The 11122-nt window shown below is 41.6% G+C and overlaps 1 protein-coding gene across 2 annotated transcripts; it reads left to right on the plus strand.

Moving 5' to 3' along the window:
- Positions 1-379: 379 nt before the first annotated feature.
- On the plus strand, positions 380-10833 carry LOC100698100 (P2Y purinoceptor 3). Of its 2 annotated transcripts, XM_019364046.2 has the most exons (3): positions 380-574; positions 6163-6776; positions 8128-10833. In XM_019364046.2, the coding sequence occupies exons 2-3, from the start codon at positions 6334-6336 to the stop codon at positions 9035-9037; spliced, it is 1353 nt and encodes a 450-aa protein (XP_019219591.1). In that variant the 5' UTR covers positions 380-574; positions 6163-6333; the 3' UTR covers positions 9038-10833. The 2 variants fall into 2 exon arrangements, with proteins under 2 accessions (XP_019219591.1, XP_003457736.1); XM_003457688.5 differs by lacking the exon at positions 380-574 and having other exon boundaries at positions 2352-6776.
- The last annotated feature ends 289 nt before the right edge of the window (positions 10834-11122 follow it).

Raw genomic sequence — 11122 nt, forward strand, 5'->3', positions numbered from 1 at the left:
TGTTCTCCTACAGATGTGATGCTGTGTTTGCTCACTGAGTAATGAATGATTGCTATAACTGATCATAATGAAAGTGATAAATTATGAAGACCCTTCATTCAGTTATAATTACATTTTTTCTCCTTCTGTTGTTGCTATTATCTTGTTTAGAGAGCAAGATAAAGAAATAGAAACTTACATTTCCTTCTTTTAATTATAAAGAAGAAGAAAAACAATATAACTCCAATAAAGCAGTGAGGGCTTTTTGTAAATAACAGACAAATGCAATGATTTGCAAAGCTCGTAAACACAACAGAACAAAGAAAACATATAAAAAGTTTGAGACTATTTCATGAAAAATGTGATGGCAGCAACACATCTGTAAAAAGTTGGGACAGACTGATGTTTCCACTGTGCATCAGTCTGTAAACGTCTGAGAGCCGAGGACAGCAGCTGCTGGACTCACAGAGGATCGTTGTCCTGCTCCGGTCTGATGGAGGATTCTAGCTGCTCAGCAGTCCTGGCTCTGCTTTGTCTTGGTTTTGGTTTCATGATGCTCCAGATGTTCTCAGCTGGTCAAAGGTCTGGACTGCAGGTAGGCCAGTTCAGCAACCGGACTTCTCTTACGAAGCTGTTGGAATAAATGCAACATGCAGTTTAGCATCATCATGCTGAAATATGAAAATACGTCTTAAGGGGAACATGGATCGCTCTAATCCACGTAAATATGACCCCAGAACAGTTTTTCACTTTGGGTTCTGGATCATGTTCACATTTCAGTTTATTCTTCTTTGCGTGTTAGAGCTTACACTCAGTCAATCAAAATTTTTGTGTTGTTTATTTAATATAAAAATGACTGTTATACTGATAAATATATGTAGATTAGTGTTTAACTGCATTCACATGAACTTTAAACCATTAAAAATACATAAAAGCAGGCGTCACTTTGGAAGCTGCCATGTTGACCTGCTATCTTGAATACAGCCAAGATGGACATCACTGTTCTACTCGGTCATGCTTTAATATATGTCATAATAATAATAATAATAATGATACATTTTATTTGAGGGCGCCTTTCTAAAACCCAAGGTCACCTTACAAAGAGAAAAAGATATCAATAAAACAGTAAATAGATTAAAATCCAAAAAAACAACAAATAAAAAAAAATAAACACGATTTGACAGCAAGTAAAATCTGTATTAAAGCGAGTAAGCCAGTTTAAACAAGTAGGTTTGGAGCTGTGATTTAAATAAGGGAAGGGAATCTATATTTCTTAAGGCTGAAGGAAGTTCAGAGTTCCAGAGCCGAGGAGCAGAGCGACTGAAAACTCTGTGCCCCACAGTGGTAAGACGAGCAGAAGGAACAACAAGATGAAGATCTGAGAGAGCAGGAAACTGTGGTGATATGAAGCAGATCACAGAGATAAGGAGGGCCAAGGTTATGAATACACTTAAACGTGAGAACTAAGATTTTAAAGTTTATCCTGGCTTCTATGGGCAACCAGTGAAGCTGCTGAAGAATTGGGGTAATATGGTCTCTTAAGGGAGTACGAGTTATGAGCCGAGCTGCAGAATTCTGAAGAAGTTGAAGTTTATGGAGGGACTTATTGGGGAGACCAAATAAGATGGAGCTGCAATAATCGATCTGGAAAGTAATAAGACTATGGACAAGGATGGCAGCAGCATGGGGAGTAAGGAAGGGACGAAGTCGGCTAATGTTACGCAAGTGAAAGTATGCAGACTGGGTCATGTAATTAATGTGAGACTGAAATGAGAGCATAGTGTCATGTATGACACCCAAACTACCTGCGGGGAAGGACGGATGGGGGAATTTTCAATATTAATGAAGAAACTGTGAGATTTTGTTAAGCTACAGGTGTGACAGTCCTGGGTCGGTGACCCACTGTTTTGTGTATTATTGTTGTTATTCTATGATTTCGTCTTCGTATATGACTTGTAGTGTTCTGAGTTCTGTTTATGTATTATAGTTCTTAGGTTTAGTTCTGTGCCCAGTCTGTTTCCTGTTTTACTTTGAAGGTCAGCTTATTCTGTTTTGCTTCCTCCCAATCTCGTCTTTGTGTCAGCCATGTTTCCCAGGTGTTTGCTCTCTGCCCTGTTCCCACCTGTATTTAGTGTCTGCGTGTGTTCCCGTTCATTGTCGCGTCGTCCCTCATTCTGGCCTGTGTGTTCTCTTTTCATGCTCTGTTTCTAGTTGTCCCTGTTTAGGTTTTGTTTAGTCTTTTGCCAGCAAGAAAGCTGTGGTTTTTAAGTTTAAGTTCCGCCTCCGTGAACCTGCATATTGGGTCCTTTTCCTGCCTGTTTGGGAGGCAACAACTTTCTCAAGGATATTTGAAATAAAGGGGAGGTTTGATATTGGGCGAAGATTATCAGAATTATTGGGGTCTGCACCAGGCTTTTTGAGAATTGGAATGAGAGAAGCAGTTTTCAAAGATGAAGGAACAATTCAAGCGTTAAGGGAAGAGTGGGTAATACTAGTTATGAGAGGAGCCAATGAGGTAAGACAGGCTTTAACTAAAACAGTGGGAAGAGGGTCAAGCTGACAAGTGGATGATTTTGATTTTTGAATAAGATTTGATACATCAGCTATGGAGCGAAGAGTAAAACTTGAAAATAACTGACAGGAAGACAGTGAGGAAAACAGAAAGGCTACTGCAGAGTTAAGTTGTTGGTGAATATCAGAGATTTTAATGAGTGAAAAAAAGATATAAGAGAGTTGCAGAAGTCAGCAGAGTCCATATGAGAGGGGAATGAGTCCAGAGGTTTTGTAATTTACTAAACAATGAAAAGAGAGACCTGGAGTTACTCTCACTGGGACTGATTAAACCAGAATAGTATGCAGACTTGGCTGAAGCAATGCAGTCCAATACAACAAGATATGGTTGTTATACATTTCTTTGTGTATGGTAAGTCCGGTTTTCTTGAACAGACGTTCCAGTTGGCGTCCTTTAGCTTTGAGATGGCGCAGGATAAGAGTAACCATGGTGCTGAACAGGAAAATGAGACAGTTCGGTGTTTAAGTGGAGCAAATATGTTAAGAAGGGTATGGAGGTTGACATTATAGTAAGAAACAAGTTCATCAGGGGATGAGGAGCTGTGAATAAATGGAAGGTTGTAAATGGCAGATGAAAGATCAGCAGGGTTAATATTACTAATTTTCCTAAATGTGATGTCACGAGGGTGACAGAGGGTACACGTTTTGGAAGCTGTTGTAGTTACAGTAAAAGAAATAAACCTATGATCAGATTTGGGAAACAGACTGGCTTTACTGTGATGTGGGGGTAACGCCAGATATGACCTTTAGAATGAGTAGAAAATTTTATGTATTGTAGAAACCCCAAACTTAACAAGCTCCTTATTTGGTACATGTAATAGTGGGAGTAGATCCAAAGAGCTGTACTCCAATGTATTCAAATGAGTGGAAGGGTGGGGCGGAGACAGGGAGAATGTGGCTGAAGACCAGCTGCAAAGTTCATGGTTCATTATTATTTTTACTGATGCTGGCTAAGAGCAGCTAACAGAGAGTCAGTTATAGCAGATAACAGAGATTAACTGCAACTAACAGAGGCTAACAGCAGCTAACAAAGGCCAGTGGAATCTAACAGAGGCTAACAGCAGCACACTGATAAAAAAAGTAAAGGATATTATCTACAATTCACCTCAGTATTACTGTCCTTGTACAGAAGTGAGCTTTACTGTCTTTTCGGCTCTTTTCAGACTGCTTTCACAACTTTTACAGCCTGTTCCAGGCTAGATGTGGCCATATACTGAGAGGTGAGGTAAACGGCACATACTACAGATGAACAGTTTGCCCTACTGTGGCCACCATAATTAGGATTATGCCCTTGAAGTGCCTTGCACACAGAAATTTCTCCAGAGTCGCATAAGTCATTACACAGAGTAGTACAAATATTAGAGGATTACCGAGGCAACCAGAGCATGTCCTATGAATGTCCAGTGTGACGGTGTGCCCACCCATCAGGAAATCAAATCGCTTCCTCTGTGGATGATCCATAATTAAATGATGAGAGTAGAACTTCATGCAACAATAACTTCAATCACAATCACAGCCCGAAACATGCCCTGGCTTCTGTGACTCTAATGGGACAATGGTAAAGATCTAAAGGTAACTGAGACCATAAATTCATCAGAGTGGTGTACAGTGGGCTCATTTGCTTCTCCTTCTCCTTATAATCATATTAGCTGCTGTAGTAAAATAAATACCAGATCAATACAGTAAAAATATTTGCATTATACACTCAGACTTCTTTTTACAAGCAGACTGATCACCAAAATCTTTTTTTTTTCTGGGGAACATGAATGCTCTTTAAAATTTCATGATAACCCATCTGATAGCCCCTGTTTGGAATCAAGGGCCAGATTTACTAAGTGAGGCAAAAATAGGAGCACCTGGTTTTACAGATGATTTACGAAAGTTGCTTTTTCTAAACACAGTTAAAGTTAATTTCAGCATGACGTGCCCAATCTGCCAAAACCTGCACAATTTGGCTTGTTAAAAGGAATCAGAAAAGTACATAAGCAAAGGTCACAGATGCTCTCATGTTGACCACAATGGTGAAAATAAGGAGAGGACCTGGAGTTCTGCACCTGAACTGGAGGTCCTAGTTGACCGAAAAATCTGAGCATTCAGTCTGGCTGTCAGGGAACTATTTGGGAATCGTTTTTAGAAAGGGTGAATGCAGCTCCACTGAAGAAATTAAGACAGGTGGAATGATTAAGGCAACTCACAAGACCAAAAACTGTGTACAAGGCATCAGCAGAGGAGACGGTTGGATGTCCTGTGGGTGAAGTACCAAAACAGTTGAGATCTGAACAGGTAACAGGAGTTACCTCCGGTTCACAGAGCTGGCAGCAGTGGCATCTGGTTTAGCAAAAATCGGTGGCTCAACAATCAAAACATGAAATGCTGTGCTCTGGTCTTACCTAAAGGCCAACTACTTTCCATCCCCAGTTTTTTAAAATGCTTGCTCTTCTCGTCAGTCACATCAGGACCTGGGACCAGGCAAATTAAAATAAAGGCCTTGAAATTCCTGCCACAGTATTTTGGAAAGAACTGACACCAAAAAGTGAAGAACTGGAAGAAGTTTTGTTGCTGGTGTTGTGTGACTCACTGAGAAAATTCAGAATGGGATGGTTTACATTTTTATCACATTGTTGTCTGGCTTTCCAATTAAATTGACTTCAATGGAGAAATGTCTCACTTTTCTAACACGGAGTCTTTAATCTCTGCAATGCCTCCACACAGCAATAACTGCCATCACATCAAGCTTCTTTCCAGTGTTGAATATCGCTGCAATTAGCAATAAAACAGGTGTCGCGAAAGTTAAATCCAACTGTGTGCTTGATTGAAATATTCTTCTCTCTATAGTTTTGACCTTGACAAAGGAACTCCCAGAAATACATATTTAAAGAGTCAGTTGCAAAAATCCCAGAGTTCCCACCTCTAACACATAATTTTATCAATCTCACCAAAACCAAGTTTGTGCTGGTGCAACACACTAAAGCTTGTAATCAAGTCCCTTACTTCTATTTTGGCCTCACAGTTCTTCTCTTATAAGATTTATATTTGACCATTTTAAACTGTTAAAAATTCCAGAACAAAAAAACCTAACCCTAAGATGTGTACTGACACTCTGATCGCTGTTCAGAGGTTAAAGAACAATCTGCACGTGGAACCATTAATAGCTCAACTAATAAACATGGAACATACTCTAAAAATAACACCCTGTACTTCAGCTGTTTCTTCCCAGAGACTTTGTGTTTTTACACGTACCCACTATAATGTGCTGTATATAAATTCAAAGTAGAGCTCAGAGTGGAGTTTCTACCCTACTGTATACTGACTTCGATCATAAATATACATGACTCAGCCGTTTGAACGGCTTTGCACGGGGGATCTTGACCCACACTTCTTCAGTTATTGTGATACAGGCTTTAAAAGAACCCGACCCCAACATCTAGAACAGACCACCAGCCTGCTGTACGAATGGTCTCTGGAAAGTTTCATTAATGATTGAGGGGCTAATTGAGCGAGACAGAGTCTTCATCAGCATAACGTTGGTGGTACATTCTGAACAAGCTTTCCTGAGGATAATGAGGCAATAAGGCTCTGTTTTTTTTGCTCTCTCTCCCTCTCTTCTCACAGAGACATGGATCAGTCAACAATGAGCCAAGACCGAGGATAGATAGATAGATAGATAGATAGATAGATCCCGAAGAAGACTATAGTTAAGGAGTAGACTGGAAGGAGCTGAGATGATGCCAGACAAACCTGAACTGATCCTCTTCTGCCACAAATAGCCTTCAACGGTTCATCATGGGGTTGAGCCAAACCTCCAGCATCACCCCAGACATCAGCTTGCTGGCGGAAGCTGTGGCGAGCAACCATCTCAACACATCAGGCGCCTCGCACACCTCTTCACTACCTCTACCGTCATGCAGCATCGATGAATCCTACAAATATGTCTTCCTACCCGTCTGCTACTCGCTGACCTTCCTTTTCAGCCTTACCCTGAACTCGGTGGTGCTCCTGCGCTCCTGCTGGCATCATGGACGACGTTGGAACACTTCACTGATATACATGGTGAACTTGGCCACCACTGACTTGATGTACGGCCTGTCTCTGCCCTTTCTGGTGGCGAGCTATGTGCTGAGGGACTGCTGGGTGTTTGGGGACTTCATGTGCCGCCTCGTACGCTTCCTGTTCTACTTCAATCTCTACTGCTCTATCTTCTTCCTCACCTGCATCTCTGTGCACAGGTAGGACAGCCTAGAAACACAGCAGCAAAATGAAAATGTAAAGTTTATCTTCTGCATAAATGTTGTCTAAACTTTAACCAACTTTAACCTGCACTATAAATACAAATAAATGAAAGTTTTGTGAATATTTGGATTTAATGTAAGAGTTTGTGAGTCTTCCTTCTCTCACCCCAACTGGTCGCAGCAGATGGCCCCGCCCCTCCCTGAGCCTGGTTCTGCCGGAGGTTTCTTCCTGTTAAAAGGGAGTTTTTCCTTCCCACTGTCGCCAAAGTGCTTGCTCATAGGGGGTCATATGATTGTTGGGTTTTTCTCTGTATCTATTATTGTAGAATCTACTGTACAATATAAAGCGCCTTGAGGCGACTGTTGTTGTGATTTGGCGCTATATAAATAAAACTGAATTGAATTGAATTGAGTTTAATTTAAGTTTCCTGTCACGACCAGCTCTTAGAGTTTAGCAAGAATTGGTTGTGACAGATTTTCAGTTGGTGCCATTAAAGCTCAAGTCAAAGTCGGCTTGATGGCATCTTTTTGCTTTTTGTTGTTTATCAAATGGTTTTGTAATTGTTCAACTTTACAGTCTCTGTTATGAGACTGGTTTAGTAACTCAGCTATCCAACTCCTCCCCTCTTTGTCTCCAGCTCATAACCAGAAGCACACTTTCAGGAACATCACCGACACTACAAACAAATAATTACTCATATTATTTCCTGGTAATGTTAATTTTTGATGGATTTCTTATCTTTGCTATTTGAACTTTGACTGGCTAACAGGAAATTAGCAAGCTATCAGATTCTTCTGATCTTTGAGCCCGTCGGAAGTTGGTCAAATGTTTGCAACAGGTGAGCTGATGGGTTTGACCTCAAAGCTTGTGATCAAAGTAAACTGCTGACCTACCCAAAAGCCATTCTGTTAAAGAGCCATATAATTGTTCAACAGGTTTGAATGGGTAAGCTTTAGCTGATAATTTGACCCCTGATAATCTGAACCTGCCATTATGGTCATCAGTCAATACTAAATAAAGGCTAGTTCTCATTTGCTCATTAGCTCACTACCTCCAAGGTAGGTATGGTTTATCTGTTAGTTTGTTAGCTGGATCACCTGATAAGTTGTAGTCGGATTTGCATAAAAACACTACAAGGTTATCTTGTATTTTAGTAATCATGTGCTGAACTGAAATGAGAAGCTGTTACCTTTCAGGTCAACTCTTCTATGGATTTTTGACTTTCTGAGTTTCCTGTTATTTCTGGCTGGAAACTCCATAACAGTTTATATGAACCTCAGTGAAACATGCTGGATGTGTAGAGGTTAAACTGATGGACTGAACTGACCACTTGTCGTCTCTCCACAGGTATCTGGGGATCTGTCATCCGATGAGGACCATCACACTGGAAAGTAAGCGGGTGGTGAAGGGGATCTGTGCATTAGTTTGGGTGGTGGTCTTCATTCTCACCTGCCCCATCTTCAGGTTCGCCCAGACCGGATACGTTAGGCGTAGAGCTGGTGAGGCTGTAGAGCCTGGAGAAGGGAGCGATGATGGTAACAGGACTGGAGACCAGGTTGGCGATGGGTACATAAACTGCTGGGATGATGCCATAGATAAGGAGTTTGCAGACTACGTCCCATATGGCATTGTTCTCCACCTTTTAGGCTTCTTTGTGCCCTTCGTCATCATCGCCTGGTGCTACTCCCATGTGGTCCGGACAATATTTCAGACCCTGCGCTCTCCTCCCAGTTCAATAGAGGGTGGCGAGGATGGACCGGTGGGTGATGGGTCTGTGGAAGGAGTTCGAGGGCGCGAGAGAACCTCCGTCTCTATTTCTGGCTCACAGTACTCACACTACATCCGCCGCCGGCGGAAATCCATTAAAACCATCGTCACCATCACACTGCTGTTTGCGCTCTGCTTCCTACCCTTTCATGTGACTCGTACGCTCTTCTTGCTCCTACGGCGGGGACAGCTTGGCGGCTGCAATGCCATGAAGACCGTCTCCATCTGCTACAAGGTCACCAGACCTCTGGCCTCCTGCAACGCATGGCTCAATGCTCTGCTCTACTTCCTCACGGGCGATAAAAGTGGCCCCAGCTGCTGGCCAGCAGAACGCACCATCCATCGAGACCGCCGTAATGGCTCCCTCTGGTGGCCGCTGAAGATCCTCAAAAGAGATGGAGTGGGAGAAGACGATAACGAGGTGGCCGAGAGGGTTGAAAGGGAAGTGCACATAGAGAACGAGTCCAAGTCCTCCAGAGTCATCTTCTAGGATGCTATAGATCCTCAGTGGGTCAAAGGCCACATGAATGACAAGGGCTGGAAATGTGGGATTGCTGTTTTTTATTTGAGGATGTCTACAGACTCCTCATTGCACCACACATTTACTGACTGCTTCTGCAGTGCAACTGTAAGTCTCATTAATGGCATTGGTAATTTCTTGAGAAACATTTCCAACTTGTTCAAGCATAGAACTTTTAAAAAAAACAATAACTGCTAAAAAGAAACAGGAACTTCTTTCTTGGGCAGAGTTTGATTGGATTTGCAGTATATATGCAGCAGTCAGTCTGAATACTGGAATTGTTTTTAAAATGAAAAAGGACCAACAAACTGATGGAGGAGATGGTGTTTATTTCAAATAATCTGTAACTGAATTATAAACAAAGCTGTCAAATTGTTAAGTCACAATATTCTAACAGAAATTCTGATATATTTTTTCTTAATTTTGTGATTTGAGCTCCTGAATTGTTGATTTCATGACCAGTTGCAGACAATGGCTGCAGCAAAGTGAGCTTGGTTCCGCTGGAGGTCTTTTCCTCCCCACTATTGCCAAGTGCTGCTTCTATGGGATCATCTGATTGTTGAGGTTCTCTCTTTAAAATAGTAGGCTATGTACCTTAAGTGCATTAAGATGAGCGCTATATACTTAAAGTAAAAGCTTTTCCGTGTTGATTTGCCCGTTGATGCTCTCGGGCTGGATGATTTTAAAATGATTAGCTACCTGCACAAATCTGTTTTTATTTATTCTATTTATTTCTTTGACTTTGGGAACCGGTCTCGAGCCCTGTAGTGGCTTTCACAAAGCACAAACATTTCACTTTACATAGGAAGGAGGGACGATTTTTTACTTTTAACCGAATAAATCAAGAATTCCATCAACTCACAGCTGTATTGTCAAAGCTTGAAGGGAGGGCGGCTCGCGCCTTTCTCCTTCCGCCTTCCTCCCACAGTCCAAACACATGCATGTTCAGAATGCCTGGCTGTCTCATTGTGCTACACCTGTCCAGGTGTACCTCACCCTTGACAGCTGGAACAGGGTTGTGCACCACAGCGATGCTGCTGGATGGATGGGTTTACAATGTTGAAAATAAATATGAATCCTTTTTTATGTACTTCTTTATGAAATAAATGTTTTCTTCTATTCTTTCAAACTACAGCAGGATGATCACAGCTGACAGGAGATGCTGTCTCTACCTTTACCTTCTGTACAGTGAAATTTTTTCATTGTTGTGCTTTGGGAAATCTGAACATTTGTAGAAGCAAATCTCTCAGAAAAAAGGACGAGAAGAAAAATATTTGTGCATGAATCCACCGAAGGTCAAATCTGATTAAAGCTGCATGTTAAATTTCTGTGAAGTATGTTGAATTTTAAACAATAAGGGTACAGATCATAAGGACACGGGAGTCCTGACCAATCAGTTGTTTCTTCTATGATGTTATGTTTATTAAAAAAAGAGTAGAAACTGCTCTGTGTCCCCTTTAGTCAAACCCACTGAAGTACTTCCTGTTTATAAATACACTGCGTTTTCAGCGCTGACGAGTTATTAAAATTTTAAAGTGACCGTTATGATTTTCCGCTGTGAGGTCATTCAGCTGTTCCTCGTGGACCTTTGTACCTGCTGACTGCAGCCGTGTCGGCCCTGCTGTTTGGATGGAACTCCTTCAGGGGCACGCGCTGCAGCTTCCTGTCATGTTGTTGCAGAGCCTGGGTCACTCTGTGATATCACACCTCATTTCTTTGATGTTTTTGTGGGACTTTGTCTGGATTAAAGTGTATTATTGAACTCAGCTCTCTGTGCAGCCTTGTTCATGGTTAACGTGAGGATCTGTCCAGCCTCTGAAATGATAATCAGCTGTTTTAGAGACACATCCGCCCAGCCTCTGACTCTGCTGACCATCATAGAATAACTAATACTAAGCAGCATTTATGTCATCACTGTTATTAATTACAGTCAGTTTTAGATTCTGGGTGAAACGTCACATTTCATACAAAGGCCAGCTGAGTCTGACAGGATACTCATCGCTATAAAAAAATCCTAAACTGGTGACAGAATGGTGTCGGTGCACAGGAACACAT

This window comes from Oreochromis niloticus, linkage group LG10 (assembly GCF_001858045.2).
Source record: "Oreochromis niloticus isolate F11D_XX linkage group LG10, O_niloticus_UMD_NMBU, whole genome shotgun sequence".
NCBI classification, from domain to species: domain Eukaryota; kingdom Metazoa; phylum Chordata; class Actinopteri; order Cichliformes; family Cichlidae; genus Oreochromis; species Oreochromis niloticus.

Bases quoted from the DNA above. Each gene is read 5' to 3' on its own strand.
- LOC100698100 (XM_019364046.2), top strand. From the start codon at position 6,334: ATGGGGTTGAGCCAAACCTCCAGCATCACCCCAGACATCAGCTTGCTG. The intron at 6,777-8,127 runs GTAGGACAGCCT...GTCTCTCCACAG, and splicing joins ACCTGCATCTCTGTGCACAG to GTATCTGGGGATCTGTCATC.